This window comes from Vombatus ursinus, unplaced genomic scaffold (assembly GCF_900497805.2).
Source record: "Vombatus ursinus unplaced genomic scaffold, bare-nosed wombat genome assembly UNPS02014793.1, whole genome shotgun sequence".
Taxonomy (NCBI): domain Eukaryota; kingdom Metazoa; phylum Chordata; class Mammalia; order Diprotodontia; family Vombatidae; genus Vombatus; species Vombatus ursinus.
This window is the reverse complement of record NW_020954571.1, coordinates 1,587,042-1,605,492: the sequence shown is the minus strand read 5'-3', so window position 1 is coordinate 1,605,492 and position 18,451 is coordinate 1,587,042. Positions and strand designations below refer to the sequence as shown.

General features: G+C 43.4%; 1 protein-coding gene across 2 annotated transcripts in view; it reads right to left on the bottom strand.

Moving 5' to 3' along the window:
* The window catches only part of GPSM1 (G protein signaling modulator 1), a 142,610-nt gene that overhangs the window by 33,442 nt on the left and 90,717 nt on the right, over nucleotides 1–18,451 (bottom strand). For both annotated transcript variants that reach the window (XM_027869690.1, XM_027869689.1), the window contains exons 10-11: nucleotides 14,520–14,590; nucleotides 10,714–10,875 (exon numbers count right to left, since the gene is read on the bottom strand). In XM_027869690.1, coding sequence (XP_027725491.1) covers nucleotides 10,714–10,875; nucleotides 14,520–14,590 — 233 coding nt within the window. The remainder of the gene's footprint in view (nucleotides 1–10,713; nucleotides 10,876–14,519; nucleotides 14,591–18,451) is intronic.

Sequence of the window (18,451 nt, the reverse complement as noted above, 5' to 3'; positions counted from 1 at the left end):
TTTATTCTCTGGTACAAGCAATGGCTCTCTGGAAGGGGGAGGATAGATAGGGAAATACTTGGAAATGAAGGGGAAAATAAACAACATCAATAAAAAAGATTCAATGATTAATAAATTAAACTTCTAAAATGCCGTCTTTCATAAGAGGCCTTTCCCAGTAACCCCAGCTGCCTTCTCCTCTATGGTTCCTTCTACTCTATATGTGTTTTGTATGTTACTTACATATATGTTGTCTTACTCATTAGAATGGAAGCCTCCTGATGACTGGGAATGCTTTTGGTTTTTCCAGATACATTTTTGGTATATCCCCAGGGCTGGACGTGTAGCACTTAATAAATGCTTCTTAATTGACTGGGTGGGTTGATAAGTGTGACAGTTTCGCTTATTTTTTTACTCCTAATGTAAATATACAGTGTTTAATTTTTTTAAAGAGGTTAGTTCTGACTTCCCAGCTACATGGTTAGGTTTGATGAGAGCAAGGACCATGACATGTGCCTGTTTGACACGTTTTACATGGCAGCTGCTCTTGCCACGGGGTCTTATACTCAGACCCAGATGTCTGTTGGTGAGGCAAGTGATGCAGAGATAGAAACCATCAATTTCCTACTTATCTGAAGCCTCGGGCTTATCTGCAGTAAATCTTATGTTTAATTCCTTGTTGACATATATGGCTCTACTTAGTTTTGTATAGGTCTCCACATTGGCTGTGGTGATGTGCCCTCCTTGCTCTTCCACTGCAGAATCATGTGGAAAAGAGGGGTAAATAGTCACACTTTCAGGGCGGGAATGAATGCTTGTTCCAGAGGCTCTGCTGAAATCTAGCATCACCAAATTGCTTGATACTTATGCTAAGACCCAGCTTGAGTTGAGATGCTCACTTAGAATTTGAGCAAGTTTAAAAAAATTGCTGGGAAAACTAGAAGCAGTTTGGCAGAAACTAGGTATAGACTAACATCTTACACCCAAGGTAACGTCAAAATGAGTACATAATTTAGACATAAAGAGTGATACTATAAGCAAATTAAGGGAGCATAGAATATCTTACTGTCAGATTGATGGATCAGGGAAGAATTTATGATAAAAAAAGAATTTATGACCAAAGAAGGGATAGAGAGCATTACATGATACAAAATAGATAATTTTGATTACTTAAAATTAAAAAGGGTTTTGCACAAACAAATTCAATGAAGCCAAGATTAGATGGGAAGCAGGAAACTGGGAAAAAAATTTTATAGCAAATTTCTCTGATAAAGGCCTCATTTTTCAAATATATAGAGAACTGAGACAAACTTATAAAAATAAAAGTTATTCCCCAGGTGATAAATGGTCAAAGGATATGAATAGGCAGTTTTCAGAAGAAATCAAAGCTATCTATAGTCACATGAAAACATGTTCTAAATCACTATTGATTAGAGAAACATAAATTCAAACAACACTGAGGTACCACCTCACAATTATCAGATTGGCTAATATGACAGAAAAGAAAAGTGACAAATGTTGGAGGGGATATGGAAAAACAGGGATATTATAGCACTGTTGGTGGAGTTGTGAACTGATCCAACCATTGTGGAGAACAATTTGGAACTATTCCCAAAGGGCTATAAAACTGTGCATACCCTTTGACCCAAAAATACCACTCCTAGGTTATACCCCAAAGAGATGGGAAAAGGACCTATTTGTACAAAAATATTTACGGCAGCTATTTTTGTGGTGGCAAAGAACTGAAAATTGAAGGGATGCTCATCAATTGGAAATGGCTGAAAAAGTTGCAGTATATGATTGTGACTGCATACTACTGTGCTATAAGAAATGGTGAACAGGTTGCCTTCAGAAAAACCTAAGAAAACTTATATGAACTGATGCAGAAGTCAGCAGAACCAGGAGAGCATTGCACACAATTAATAGCAATAATGTGTGAGGATCAACTGTGAGTGACTTAGCTATTCTCAACGATACAATGATACAGGATGATTCTGAAGGACTTATGATGAAAAATGCTATCCACCTTCAGATAAAGAAATGATGGCATATGAATGTAGATTAAAGCATACTATTTTTACTTTCTTTATTATTCTTGTTTTTTTGGTCTGTTTTCTTTTGCAGCATGGCTAATATGGAAATGTTTTTGCATGACTACACATGCATAATCTATATCAAATTGCTTGCCTTCTCAAGGAGAGGGGAGAGGGAGAGGAGGAGAGAATCTGGAACTCAGAATTAAAAAAAAATGAATGTTAAATTTTTTTTTTGTTTCCAGAGCTACTTCAATGTTATTTTAGAGGAGTTTTTAACACAGCATGTGGATTTAGAAGAATCAAAATGGGTGAGACAGTTCTGAAGTATTTAATAAGCAAACACCTTGGCCCCTTTTATTTTGGTACAAAGCTGTGAACTCCACAAAACTTTGTAAAAGAAGAAGTAAAGCAAATACTGAGAGAAAAATAATACTTAAACTTTTTTGTTTACATGTAATTGAGAAAAAATAAAATAAAAATTAAATGAAAAAAAAAAGAATCTGAGCAAGTTTAAAAACACCTTTTTTAAGTGCAGGGGCAGGCACCTGGGCTGGGAAGGAGGGAGCTGTTCATATGGGTGCCTTAAAAACTCTACTAATTTGTACTTGTTTTGGGAGAAGATTTTCAAAATAGTTCTCCTATGGGAAAGCTAACTTGGGTTTGTGTGTGAATCATAAAAAGGGAAGTCTCCTGTTCCCTTTTCCAGCAGTGATGCTAGGTGTTAATTACAACTCTGGTGTACTGGGTTCCACCAGGATTTCTGCCTCCTCAGGCTGGCCCTGCAGGTCACTGTCACTCAATGTCCCTGACCAGAAAAGGAATCTAGGTGGCATGGTGGAGACTGCACCAGACAAAGTCAGGAACAACTGAGTTTAAATCCTGCCACAGATGCTTCCTGGGCTATATGACCTTGGGTAAATTGCTTAGTCCCCTTGGCCTCAATTTCCTCATCCACAAAATGGTAAGGGGAAACAAGTTGCACTCAACGGTCTTTAAGGTCTCTTTTGCCTCCAAATCTATGATCCTATGAAATAATATGGAGACAAAGTGGGAGTGTTATCACCAGAGTGGGAGTCTGAAGTGGGAGTGGGGTGGGAGGAGGTATGACTATTTCTTTGTGTGACTGCTGCACTTTAACCTTTATTCATGTCACTGTCATCAGTATTATCTTCTCCCACTTCTATTCCCCCACTTCCCCCACACTGATCTCTACCTAATAAAATCCAACTTATTCTTCAAGGCTGGCTCAAACTCTACCTCCTAAAATTAAAATGGTAGCTCTGGAAGGAACCATAGAAACCATTTAGCTCAACAGCATCCCCTGCTTGGGTCCAGCTGAGAAAGGAAATGATTTACCCAAGAAAACACAGCTAGTTACTGGCAGAGACAAGGCTAGAATACAGTTCTACTGTGCTGCTACACTTTCTGCTATTCCCAGAGAAATAGAGTTGATCTCAATCTGCAAGTGACAGGAAGACCTCCCCTTATATTCAACTGGTGCCTCCAACTATGACCCAATCACTTTGCTTCCTTCTTCCACTTCTGGCCCACTCTCCCAAGGGAATGAGCTCCCAGAGCCAACCAGCTCCCAGACAAGAAGCTATCCTTCAACATCTTTGAGCTCCTGAGGTTTGGTTGGGAGGGTCTGGGGTACAGGGAAGCTCTAACCTAGCAACGACAAGCTGATAACAAACCCTTCTCCTTGAAACTTCCACACCAAGGTCACTACTTCGGAGCTTTGTTGACAGGCCCCTGAGGAAATGGAAGGGCAGCTTAACCAATGGTCCAGGACATCCGGATGGCTCCTTTGGGGTAGGAAATTCGACTTCATACTCTATCTGTGAAAAGAGTTCTTTATTTTTGGCAAGTTTCACCCACCCCTCTTCTAGACTTCCCTATTTCTGTCAAAGGCCCCATCATTCTTGTAGTTATTCAGATTTAAAAACTCAGCATCATCCCTGATTTCTCCCTCTCCCTCACCCCACGTGAAGCAATCAGTTGCCACATTTTGTCATTTCTGCCTCCACAAATTTCTTTATTTTATTCTACCTGCTTCTCTCCTCTCATGCTAGTTCAGGGCCTTCTCACCTCTGTCCTGAAGTATTGCAATAATCACTTTCCAACTGGTTTCCAAAGCCTCCTTTAGAGAGCAGCCAAAGGGATTTTCCGAAAGCACCAGTCTGATCATGCTACTTTTCCAATCAGTAAACTCTAGTTGCTTTCTATTTCCTCTAGAACCAAATACAAATTCCTCTGTTCAGCCTTTAAAGCCCTTCATGACCCATCTTTCTAGCCTTGGTATACATTGCACCCATTTGCACACTTTCAGTCCGACCAAGTTGGCTTTCTTGCTGTTCCTCACATGTCATATTCCACTTCCTTCCCCACACCATTGCATTAGCTGTTGTCCATGCCTGGAATGCTTTCCCTCCTCACCTTAGAATCCCTTATTTTCCCGCCTCTTAGAATCCCTTATTTTCTTCAAAACTCAGCATCAAAGCCATCTTCTGCACCAGTGGTATCAAACACAAATAGAAATAGGGATCACTAAACTGTACATTAGGATCCTTGAGAGTCACAGATCAACTTAGAAAACTCCATATTAATATTAATGTGTTTTTATTTAATTTTGTTAATTATTGTGCAATTATATTTTAATCTGGTTTGGGCAGCACGTGGGAGTGTTGTGGGCCTCATGTGGCCTGTATACTTGACACCTCTGCTCTATGCTAAGTGCCCCGAGCTTAATAAATGCTGGTGGGTTGATTCACTCCAGCTTTTACGTGCTCTGATTTGACACTCTGAGTCCATCTTGACCACTTCTTCCTGGTCCCTACAGAAGAAGGACTAATGACCCCAATAATGACACTTCCAGGAAAATTGTCAGCTGATGCTGATTCCTGGAAAAGGTTCTATCTTTAGATCATCTCAGATGGTCTAATAAGATGATCAAAAAGCTTCTAGCTTTTCACAATTGATTTTCAATCTCCCTCTCTCTGCTATCTCCATGCCTACCAAATATCTAATTATCCACAGGCTCACACACATCGACTGATGCAATCACAGTGCAGCAAGGCCTAATTATACAACCCAGCTTGTTATTAAAGAGCCTGGGACTGAAAAACAACAACAAAAAATTCTCATCCCAGGATTACCATTAACTTGGGGGCTATGTGGGAAGGGGGGAGGAGGTGAACCTTGGGCAAGACAAAATTTTCTTGCACCTCAGTTTCTCCATCTATGACAGGAAGGGGTTGGGCTAGATGATGTCTAAAGGTCCTTTCCTTTGTCACACATAGAATATTCCATATGTAAGAATTTTACACAAGGGGCAGTTAGGTAGCACAGCAGATAGAGTACCAGGCTTGGAATCTGGAAGACTAACCTTTCTGAGTTCAAATCTAGCCTCAGACACTAGCTATGTGACCCTGGGCAAGTCACTTGACCCTGTTTGCCTCAGTTTCCTCATTTGTCAAATGAGCTGGAGAAGGAAATGGCAAACTACTCCAGTATCTTTGCTAAGAAAACCCCAAATGTGGTCATAAAGAGTCAGACATGACTTAAAATTAACAACAGTAACAACTGTATAAGAATTTGTGTAGATCACACAGATTTAGAATTAGTGGACCTGGGTTCAAATCCCAGCTCTGCTACTTGTGTGACCCTGGGCAAATCACTTAACTTCTCTGAGACTCAGACGGTGAGAGGGGTTGACTAGATAATATCTAGGGTTCATTCCAGCCCTAAATCTATGATCTTGTGAAATCTACACCCTAAAGCATGACATGAGATATATCATGGCCAGACTATGCCAAGGGATTTCAGGTGGAGAATAAGGATCTGACCCCTCTCATGGACCCTATGTTATAAAAGGAGCTAGCCATTCACAGATGGCTTTCCTTGGGTCAGGGATTGGGGGAGCATCTCTTGATGCTCCGATGAAATACAACAAAGCTGTGTGTTCCCTTTGGAGCATCACATTCAGCTCTGCAGGAGTGGCTACAGAGCCAGGAAAGTCTGGAGGTCAAAAGATGTTAACAGGTTATGTGGTTATTCCCTCACCAGTCACCAACTCTGTGCTTTTTGGTTTCTTTCTTTTCATCACTCTGAGTTTTTTTTTTAAATGGCAGTTTACAAAATTCAGTAGCTCTAGCACCCTTATACAGATATCTAATGAATATCTTCTCCTGGGGGCACTTCCCCAGCTGGAATACTGAATACCAGGGGAAAAGGGTAGAGCCTCCCCTAGGCAAAGGCCCCTTGTGACTACAGATACAAAGGTGGGTAGAGACCCTGGCCAGCATTTAGAGATGGGAGAGATGGGAGAGCCAAGAGAGCCCTACTTCCCATGCTGCTTGTAGGGTTATCTTGGAAGACAAGTGCCTCCAGGTATATACCTTGAATGGTCTGCTCACCATCCCCTACATACACACACTGACATACACAAACACATGACCCTTAAGAGCTTACTGCAGAGTGCTCCAAGAGAACGCTCCCTCTGCTTCTTCTTTGTTATAAGTCTCCTTTCGTTAAGAGGTGCGTGGCCTCCCTGTCCTACCCCCACGCAAACACTGTTGCCCTCGCTCCCCGATCCCACGCACTTCTTTTTTTTCTGGAGCATTCTCCTCCTGATCTGGGACCCCAAACCCAGACTTCCTGGCTGTTGAGACTCTCTATCCAAGGCATTTGGCTTGAGTAGGGTCCTGTGGGAGTCTCAGTTGCTTTTTAGAAGAGAATGAAAAAGACGGGGGGAATGGTTTGGATCTAATAATACAGCTACCACACTGCACCCCACCGTGATCACACTTCTGTTAGGAGAGCTGGGAATATGTTAATTAAGCCTTAACACCCCTTCCTCCCAGCCAGAGAAGTATTTTTAGACTCCTTTTCCAGGTGGGCCTCCTAAGCCTCTGACCCAGGCAGCCTTGCAAGGGAAGCTTCTCAGGCACCCTTTAAGGTCCCTGATTATTATAACAATTCTACATTCTTCCCTATGGAGGGGTGAGAGTGTAATAAAGGTAAGGAGGTCCTAAAGGGCAGCTTCAGCTACCCAAAGGTCTGTACCCAATCTTATGCTCCTGGTCTGTGAGGCCAACGGGAGGTGCCACGGCAGTGCCAAACCCAGCACTGTAGAATGTCTGGGAGCCTGGCGGCCCCTATTCACATGTGCACAGTAGTCTAGTAGAGAGTAGCACATGTGGGCAATGAGTAGAAGTACCTTCTTTTTGTCCCTTACCCGAGATCCTCCATCTTGTTTCTGTGCATGTGCCCTGACTGTCTTCCATGCCCGGCTTGACATCCTGAGTTCAAATCCTGGCTCAGATACTTACTAGCTGAGTGACCCTGAGCAAGTCACTCGACTATTATCTGCCTTTGGTTCCTCATCCGTAAATGAATAACACCAATAGCACCTACCTCCCAGGGTTGTGTGAACATAAAGTTCTTTGCAAACTTTAAAGCATTATATATAAATGCTAGCTATTATGTATTATGTATATACTTAAATATGTCCATGCTTTCTCTTCCATTAAAAAGTGGGCTCCTTGAAGGCAAGGATGTTTCCTCCTTGTCTTTGTATGCCCAGCACTTGGTACACTGCCTGCTAAGTGCTTAACAAATGCTTTTTTGATTGAGGAATTGCCATACGTATAGAACGGATCTCCCATTTCAAAACATCCCTTATAATTGTAATCAAGACCCTGACTGCCTTATCACCTATATGGTCTTAGAGGCAAAGAGTATACAGAGTCCAACCCTGTCTCTGAACCACGAATCCTGTGTCCCAGTGGAGTAAGACATTGTAGCATTTAATAATGATTTCCTGAGCCTCCAGCCCTGGGGTGCTTCCACTCCAAACAGGTGGCCTGTAGCATGGCCACATCATCTGTAATTATAGCTTAGCATTTGCCTCCTCAAAAGAAGACTGGAAAATTCCTCCTTTCCTCCCCACTCTGCCCCAACCAGTTGCAGAAAGACGACGGACTGAGTGAATAGATTAAAATACTGCAGTGAATTTATCTGGAGAGTCCTGAAATTCTACTTGTTCCTTTTTTCTTTTAGGATCACCTAGTCCAGAGGTTCTTAGCTTGGGGTACCCAGGCTGATTTCAGGGGATCTGTGATCTTGGATGGGAAAAAAAATCACATCTTTATGTTAATATAACTAATTTCCTTTGTAATCTTATAGATTAAATTTTATTCATTTTAAAGCATCATTCTGGTAATAGGCTTGTAATAATATAATAATAGTTCATAGGTTTCACTAAATTGCCAAAGACCTCCATGATACAAAAATGGTTAAGAGCCTCTGAACTAGTTCAACATCCTAATTTTACACAGGGAAACTGAGGCTCAGAGAGATGCAGTGACTTGTCCGAAGTTATGCAAGAAATGAAGAGCAGAGGCAGCAACTGAACCTGGTCTTCCAACCCTAGACCCAAAGCGCAACACCAAATTTCCCCTCCAAGAAACTAGTACCAACAGTATACTTTCATCTTGAAGCAGGGTGGTACAAGAAATCCTGCAAACAGTACTGAGCACAGGCACCTTTGCCAGATGCCTCCTACCTTCATAGTGTGACTCGATCCATGGGGGCTGGAGAGAGCTTTCTTTCCCAAGGGGGAGGCTTGGGATCTCCTCAAAAATCTCTCCAGCTTGTTCCGCTCAAGGGGCTCAGGAAAGCCCTGGGTAGCAGCTGGCAGCTCCCTCCGAGCCAGACTAGGTGGTGCTATCACAGGGTCCTCCCCCAGTTCTAAGGCAGCAGCTCCAGGATGGAACTCAGGGGAGAAGATAGAGGAGGCTGAGTGTGAGTGATGGGGGCTGCTCACTCAGCAGGTGCTGGTGCTGGTGTTGATGGGAAGGATGGGAAAAGCTTGCCTGGGAGTCTCTCTTAGCCCGTTTGGAGCACCTCCTTGATAAGACGCCAGTTCTACATTCCACTCACCTCACTACCTTTCCCACCCTGACACCAGGCTAAGATGAGTCACAGCAAAGGAGCACAGGCTTCCAACTGGGTAATTTTTTTTGGTTGCTTGGGCTCTGCTCCTATTTAGGTTTGGTGTTTTTTTCCTCTTGATCCTTTGAGAGTTCCCCCTTCTGCCCTTCCTATCTCTTCAGCATCTCTCCTCTCTGACCCAAAGTTTCCTTTCCCTTGAAAGGTCACCCTCAACCACTCCATGAACCAGAGGCAGCGACAGGTGTCTATTCCCTTCAGGAGATCTCAGGGTACTCCAAAGAGCATTAGTTCATAGATACCTGGGGACCCCTTGTCCCTGCTGTACCCCTTTCCCAGAGAGTTACATTGAGGGAGTACTCACAAGGGATGAAGTTTGCAAGTCCGCTTCACAAGTTGGAAGAAAACCTGGAGCTGTTCAGACACTACTTTCTCCCCAAACCCACTGTCTTCTCTCAAGATGGTCTTTTACTGACTAACAAACAGCCTTGTATACGAGTGGGTGGATAGGTTCTCATCCAAAAAGACTGATTGTTTTATATTGGGCTTCATGCCACCTGCTGAGACCTGGGGAGGGCACTCAGTCTATTTTTGGTGAGTGCCTTTTTGTGAATGTCTAATAGATACATAAGGGAGCTTGGGACAATTAAGACAAGAATCACGTGGGCGAGGAAACATCAGAAGAGAGACTGATCTAAGTAAACTGGGCTCTGTCCAAGGGGGTGGAGGGTGAGGCTAGGAAAACCATAGGAGAAAGAAGCAGGAAACAGGAAGCTGCCTCCCTCCTACCCCCCAGCCCTCTAAGCAGCACCTCTTCTGACCACCACTGCTCCTGACCAAGGTCACGGGGAACTCAGATGAGACTCACATGTGTATAATCTGAGTGTTGTCCCATTCCTAAGGCAAAGACAAGGGACTAAGAGATCTCTTGGAGCCCTTAAAGACACTTTATGGAGCCCACCCTGCAGCCCATAAGCTGTCAGCCTTCATTGCCTATTTCACCTCTACCTTGTGACATCTCTTTCATTATGGTGTTGTTATTGAACTTTTTATGGGTGCTGGTCTTGTCCTTGAGGGCAACGGCCATGCATTACATGTATTCCTTGTACCTCTGCAGCTCCTAGGATAATGCTGTGTTTTGTTGCTATGGTTAGTTGTGTCTGACTCTTTGTGACCCCATTTGGGGTTTTCTTGGCAAAGATAGTGGAGTGGTTTGCCATTTTCTTTTCCAGCTCATTATACAGATAAGTAAACTGAGGCAAACAGGGTTAAGTGACTTGGCCAAGGCCACACAGCTAGTGTCTGAGGCCAGATTTTAACCCAGGAAGATGAGTCTTTCTGACTCCAGGCCTAACATTCTATCTACTGTACCACCTAGCTGCCCTACAGTAGGTATTCAATAAATACTTGTTGGGTGGATGAGAAAGTCACTTCCCCTTCATGGGCCCCAGTTTCCTCACCTGTAAATGAGGGAATTGGATTAGATGAGTTCTAAGGTCCTTTCTAGTTCTGAGATCCTATGATTTCCCCTCCTCCTTAGGATTCCATCTTCGTCCCTTCAGCTGCCCTCACTGGATGATTTACCCTGAGTTCACCAGGATACAAACCTTGATGCAGGGATGAGGGGGCTTGATTGGCTTCAGTGCCTCCTCACTAGGGACAACCCTGAGGACCAGGTACCCCCTCAGACCAGATCAGACCCCAGAGAGAACAGGCTCAGGAAAATGGAGAATAACCAACATCTTACCATCTGGGGGATCTGGATTTGGATGTCATTGGTGCTGTCTAAGGGTAAGCTGCTCCCCTCTTGGGGACCCTCAAGGTATTTCTGGCTTTTCACCGAGAGGGAAAAGAAGTCCTTGCCTGCCATCTTCAGCTCGACCATGTGGTGGCTGTCTCCGTTCTGGTTCTGTCATGGGAAAGAAAACAAGGAAGGAATGTTGAAAAAGGTCCTGGAAAATTGAGCAAGGTTTTTTGTTTTGTTTTGTTTTGTTTTTAAATCTAGGCAGCTTACTTGTTAAGAAATAATAACCACTAGTATTTGTACAAGGCATTTCATACTTTTCAGTGCTTTTATATATGTTATCTCACTTGACCCTCACATCAGCTGGGTGGGACACACAGGGAAGGTATTATTAACCCCATTTTGTAATTGAAAAAGCAGGCTCAGCGGGGCAGTCCAAGGTCACAGAGGCATCTCCAACTTTCCCTTGGATGGATTTTCAGGGTGGTTGTGGGAGTAAAGTCCATCCGAAATTCTCCCTGAGTTCAGTCTCATACTCCATCCGATTCAAGATTCTATCAACAAGAGCTTAAGGACCTTTTGGGAGTTCATGGTAGTTAATTTCCATGAGCTGCTCCTTAAAGATTAGGGGTATCTTTTAATTCCTAGTAACACTTAATAGCTTGCTAATTAAAAAGTAGGAATATGATAAAAGGTCCTTCAGAAGGATTTATCAAGGAACTGAGCTCATTATGGGGGGATAGACCTGGGTTCCAGTCCTACTTCTGACACATACTGTGTGACCCTGGTCAAGTCACTGTACTGGAAGTGCCCTAGGCAATCCTTTAAGACTATAAATTACATAGATTAGAAGACACCAAATGGCACTGAAAGAAGTTTCTTCCTTATACCAGAGAAATCATAGGTCCAGTCCCTATTCTTGTCCCCTGTGTTAAAGAAAAAGAAAAAGAAATAGTCCCTACCCTCAAAGAGCTTACATTCTATTGAAAAGAAACAATTTTGTTGTTGTTGTGTCAATTAGTTGTGTCTGACTCTTCATGACCCTATTTGGGGTTTTCCTGGCAAAGATACTGGCAAAGAGTGGTTTGCCATTTCCTTCTCTAGCTCATTTTACAGATGAGGAAAATGAGGCAAACAGGGTCGAGTGATTTGCCCAGGGTCACACTGCTAGTAAGACTTACATTCTATTAGAAGGAAACAATATGTACACAGAAAATTTAATACAAAATACAAATAAAATAATTTTCCCAGGAGAGGGAGTGTTCAGGGAATGGAGAGGGGATGGCACTTGAGATGAACTCTGAAGGAAGTTGGGTTCTAAGAGATGGGAAAAGGATTCATTCTAGGCATGGGGGAGATGGAGTGTTTTGTACTCCGAACAGAAAGTTCGGACCAATTTGGTCGCAGTGTAGAGTGACCAAAGGAGAGTCACATGAAAGAGGCCTAGAAAGGTGAGGTGAAGGGGAAGCTAGGTGGCAAAGTGGATAGAGCACCGGCCCTGGAGTCAGGAGGACCTGAGTTCATTGACGCTAGCTGTGTGACCCTGGGCAAGTCACTTAACCCCAATTGCCACGCCAAAAAAAAAATAATAATAATAATAAAAAAATAAAGAAAGGTGGGGTGATGTCAGATTGCGAGGAGCTGTGAAAGCCAAACAGGAGTCTGTATTTGCTTCTAGAGGTGGGAGGGAGCAATCGGAACTTCTCGGGCAGGGTAGAGACAAGACCAGACTCGTGCCCTGGGAATGTCAGCTTGGTAGCCGAGTGCAGGATGGATCAGGGATGGGAGAGAGGGGATGCAGCCAGGTAGTCAGCAAGCATCTATATAGCACTTAGCATGTGCCAGGCACTGTGCTGGGATGCAGGGAACCGATGAGAAAGCTATTGCAATAGTTCAGGCAATAGAAAAGGAGGGTGTAAATTAAGGTGGAGGGGGTGTGTGTGTGTGTGTGTGTGTGTGTGTGTGTGTGTGTGTCTGTGTGTGTGTGTGTGTTCCTGAAGGACAAACAACAACATAGCCTTAATCAATGAATGAGCATTGCCTCAGTCAAAATGAGACCTTGGAGAAACCTTAGCTTAAAAAGGCCAAGGTCTCCCATTGCATCTGGGGCCATCTCCAGTCGTCCTGATCTATCTATATGGCTCTGGAGGAGAAAGAGAGGCTGGTAACTTTGCACAGCTCTCCCCTCACTTAAATCCAATTCACTTGCAAGTCATGGCATGACCTTCCTGATGTCATGGTTCTCTTCGAGAACAAAGGACCAACAACAACAACAACAACAACAACAACTTGTGTGTGTGTGTGTGTAGCAGGTAGATTTACTGAGGAGGAAGGATCAACAAGACTTGGCAGCTGATCCATCTGGGGAAAGAAGGTGATGGTAACTCCAAGGCTGCAAATCTGGGTCACTCAGAAGGATGGTGACACCCTCAACAGAAATAAGGAAGTTAAGAATAGAAAATAGTGAAGACGGAGGATAGACACATTATAAGTCTGTGGGGAAAAGGTGCTATTTAGAAACAAATGAGGTGGCAACACACTTTGAAAGATGAGTGATGGTAGTGCTCATGTAAAATCACCAGGAGGGGGTGGGGAGTAAGTAAAATAAGATAAACAGCAAACCCATTACAAAATACTATGTTCTAATGATTCCGAAAAACAGAAAAAGACCATAGACCTTAGCTTCAGTTGGTTGGTCTATGATCTGCCTATTGGCTCAAGCCAAAGCTAATGGGATTAATGGTGACCAATATTCCTAAATAGGTTTCCTCCTTTGGGCTGGGTTAGTCTTACCCTCAGACACTTATCTACAAATGGGGATATTTCTCTGTATGGATTATAGAATATATACAAACCACCACATTGGATCCAGAAATAAAACCCAGGATTTAGCACATAGTGTAGGTGCTTAATTTAATTAGTGTTTGTTGAATTAATGAAAAAAAAAATGATTGGGTTTTTTTTTCCTTTTTGATCTACTTAACACCAAATAATTAATTAGACTAACTGAATTTTTTACTTTTCAGCTTTGTTGTTATTGTTGCAGACATAGCCCAAGAGGGAGAAAAAGCAGTGGCAGAAGATGAGTGTCTGTTACATTTCCTTGAAATAATTTCTTTAAAAATGAACAGAAAGGAAAAGAGCCACAAGGAGAGGTCAGTTTTAGTCAATGGTACCATCTTCTAATGTATCCAAATGCTCTGCATCTGCTGCCTAGGAATTCTTCTCATGAGGTGGTTGGGGAAAATGGGATGATGTGAGACCTTTGAGCATTTTGTGGACAATGGGCAAAATAAAGTCAAAATGGTACTGTTAGTAGAGGAAACACCTTGGGTGTCAAGGTTAAGAACAGGGACAGATGGGCTTCTTTTAAGTAGCTCTGTTCAAACCCCCTTCAGCCCAACTCAGAGCAATAAAGGGCCCATATTTATCAGCCAGAGCTAAAAGGAAAGAAACATTAATGCTGAGATGGTACTAACAAAAAGGGTCATTTTGCTGCTCTGTAAACAGCTTACTGGGCTTTCAGGGACTGAGTGCCTTTTTTCAGAGTTCTCAGCAGTTCCCTGCTCCTTGGAAACCCTCCCTCTTTAATCCTGTTGATGATGGTGATATCTGCTAATTACAGAATTCATATAAATGAGATAGGTCAATAAGCCACTCCACTGATGTTTAATCTCCTCAACCCAGTGATTCTGAAGTGTCTCTCTAGTCCCTTCCTCCTTTTCCTCAAACCATACCACCATTAACACCCCCCACCCACCAACCCATAGATACTCATCTTTTCCCTTGTTCAACCCTAGCATGCTTACCTTTTCCAGTGGGAACTTCAATAAATCCAGGCTCTCTACACTGTGCCTTTGGATCCTCTTAGGCCTGGCGCCTGGAAAGATAATGGGGACCACAGTCATTTCTAGCCCTTCCACACACCTATGGTGGTGTCTTAGTCAGCAAAAATGTTCAGGACCTGGGCTATTTTGGGTAGTTGAATTTTGTTGTTAACTTGGGGTTAAGCAGAAAACCTTTGAAGCCCTGTTAACAAGCTTTTCCAGTCTAATGACCAGTCATTGCTTCCTTGTGTGCTTACTAAGGGTTTTGGCTAGCCCTAAATAGGTTTTCCTCATTTGGGTAGAGCCCTTAGGTATTTTACCACGTTCAGGATCTGATTTTACCAGGTTCAGGCTCTGAACATTAGTGATCTTCACAATAGGACTAGGGTTAGAGAAGATAAAGGAGATTGGGCTAAACCTAGTAAGTTACTTTTTAAATAAATCTCTCATCTTAGCCTTGCTCTCTCATTTTCTTCATTCTCTTAGAAGTCAAATATAGACAATGTTTCTATATTTTTTGAGTAGCAGAGAACCATAGATGTAGACCTGGATGGGGACCTTACAAAGCATATAGTCTAACCCTCTCATTCTAGAGATGAGGAAACTGAGGCCCAGGAAAAATAATTGGTTAATCAAGGTTTTACTCTATGCAGTGACAACTATACCCTTAGAGCACGTCTAAAAAATGGGATGCCAGCTGCCTTTGACGAATTCAAATCACCTGGACCAGATGAACCACATCCTTGGGTTCTGAAAGAGCTGGCTGATGTAATTGCTGAGTCACTGTGGGTAACAGTTGAAAGATCATGGAAAACGGGAGAAGTACCACAGAACTGGAGAAGGCAAATATTGTCCCAACTTTCAAAAAGTTGCAGGGGAGTGGGGTGGTGGAACAGGCTAGCTACGTTGAAGTATTTGAAGGGCTACCACGTGGAGGCAGAGGGACTACTTATTTTGTTTGGCTCCAGAGGACAAAGCTAGGAACAATGAGGGCTCAGGGGGAGTTGCAAAACGCAAAATTTGGCTCAGTGTCAGGAAAAATATCCTAATGATCAGAGCTGACCCAAAGTGGAATGGGGTATTCCAAGGAGTGGTGGGTTCTACTTCCCCCCACTCCCATCCCCCATAGAGGTCTTTAAGCAGCAGCTACAAAACCACTTATCAGGTACATTATAACAGAGATTTCTTTTGCCTATGAGTTGGCCTGGATGCTGACTGTGGTCCCTCCCAACCCTCAAATTCTGTGATTTCACAGCTGTGTATCTCATCACTTGTGTTTCATCTAAGGGAGTCAAGCTCAGTAAACGCGTGCTTCCATGCTACTGGCCACAGTCAGACTAAAAGCACTCGTCTGAAGCGGAGCTAGGGTTAGGAGAGCGTCCATAAGAAGACCAAATTGAAGTCGGGACACAAACTTGCTCATTGTTTTTTCCTTGTGGTGGCTTTTCTGGTGTCACCCCTTTAGCAATGTACACTTGTCCAAACACTTTTCACTCACCTGTGTTAAGGCAATGGAACAGTGATATTAAAAATGCCTTTCTGGAATGAATCACATGAGGGTTTGTGCATGTGGGCAGATTCACTTTCCTTAACCAGCTTGGCTCCATCTAATATTCTAAGGAGTGTGAGTTTCCTAGGCCTATATTAGCTTGTTTCAGAGTGGGAAGAGAGGTGGGGATATTGACCTATGAGTTAACATTTTTAGTAGATGATACACAAAGCAAAAAATATGTTTGTGGAGTTGACTTAAATGCCTTATGAGACTTCACCATTGACTTCAGATCCCTTTCTTCAGTGTTACCTAGGGCAGGAGTTACTCTGGCCAGTGGAAAAATTAGGACATTAAGACATAAAGTGGGTTAGTGACTTAACCTTAAGACTTAACATGGTGGTGGGATAGAGGGTTAGGATATAATCCCAGGCCTCTTGACTGCTTCTTTCAGTATATCTCCAGTAGGTTCCTCATTACCTTCCTATACAACATCAAACATCTCTCTATGCTTCATTGATGGTTCCTGACTAGGGTGGGTGGGGAAGCACATTGTTTCTTTGCATTTTTGAAGCTGGAAGGAGGGGTAAGTGATTTGTCAAGGTGAAGTGACATGTGAAACTTTGAAGTTAAAAGTATTTGGCTAGATTTTGGGCCTACCATAGGGATCCTATTCTGGCCTCCCAGAGGGATCCCCACCCCAACTTCCAGAGTGAGGTTAATTGATTGCACCCTGGGGGAAAATAACCACAATAGATCACCTCCTCAGTCTTGAACACTCCCAGTCCCCCAAGTATGTCCTTGGACCTGACCACTTCCCCACCTCTGATCAGTCTCCACCTCCCCATGCCCTCCAACTCTATCCTATGGATGGAAAGAGAATCACTCTCTCCAAAGAAGTGTTCACCTCCTTAGAAGTAGGAGGTGGGATTAAAGTCATCCCTCAGCTCTGTTTTCCAGCTGAAACCAAGTCTAGGTTTGGGATTTAGTAAAGGTCCAGAGGGGGTGGCTGGGTCACAAAGGGGCCCCCTTTCATTTCTAGGCCCATGAGATGACAGGTTCTCTGATATGCAGTCCCTGTGAAAGCTAAAAAGGAGAAAGGAACAGCCTGTACTTTAAAAACACCATCACTCACTTTTCGCACTGAGGCAATAAATCTCTCTGGCAGCTTGCCTGGGATAGAAGTGTAGAGATAATGTCTGGTGTAACCTTGGAGCTGTGGGAGTGAAGGCCGTGTCTGGTATCCCTTAGGTGTCAGTAGGCGTGTGGCACCTGAATGCCCGGGGCAACCATCCAGGAAACAGGACAGAGAGGGAGGGGAATAGGGCTCCTCACGGACTACAGGGTCCGTTCTCAGCCTGGCATTCAAGGCCTTCCATGGTGTGACATCCAATGACATTTCTCTGAGATTGACTCCCATGCTTTCCACTCCAGCCCATTCATCTTTCAGTGCTTAGCTCAAGGCCCATTCTCTTCCATAACTTCCCTCATTACCTCAGGCCTCAAGTAATCTCTCCTCATCTGCAACATTCACAGTACCATTCACTTGGCACTGATTATACTGTCTTGGATTGTTAGGAATTTTTTCCTGTGTTTGTTATTTTATCTACTCAACTAGACTACAAGCACCCTGTGAGCAGGAGATCTTGTAGTTCTTTTGGAGAGGGAAGAGAGCCTCTGATTTTGCAAGCTCTAGCCTTTAGCTGACTTCTGACCAAGTGAGTGGGTCAAGGGACAGTCCCCCTCCCAATCCTAAGGAGGTGGCAAAAAGCTAACAAAAAAACCAAACTGATTTCTAGTTTTTGTTTGAGTTGAAAATGATTTGGCTAAGCTGAGGCCATTTTAACCTATAGTTGAGTACAAAACTAAGCTTTGGTAGTCAATTCTCAATTATTTGCATGTAGTTATATGCTCCATCAAGGGACCCATGGGAAATGTTTATTCACAGGCCGGCTTTTCACAAACATTTTCATTGATTGCCCATCCTACACATGTGGGGTTGGGGGTGACTGACAATTCTGGCTTTTGGATGTTGCCTGAGTTCCTTTTTAAAAGGCTAGGTATTGGGGGGGTCAGGAGTTCTTAGTATTCCTTTTCTACTGTTGACTGCCTGTCCTAAGGGGAACTGAAAGCCCAGAAAGGGAAGTAATTTGTTCTGAGTGTTGCATCTGGGTGGGAACCATGATTCCAAACTATTTGACCACACTCTCTGGGGGGGACATCATGATTTAGGTAGTTTATTTTAAGGGAGATCTAGATTGTCATCCTGGCTCCGTGCTAAGCTCATTGTGCAACCTTGAGCGAGGAACTTCCCCATCTGGTCTTTGGTTTCTCCATGAGAAAAGTAAGGGGTTGGATTAAAGCATGGACTCTCAACCGTGTGTGTGTGTGTGTGTGTGTGTGTGTGTGTGTGTGTGTGTGTGTG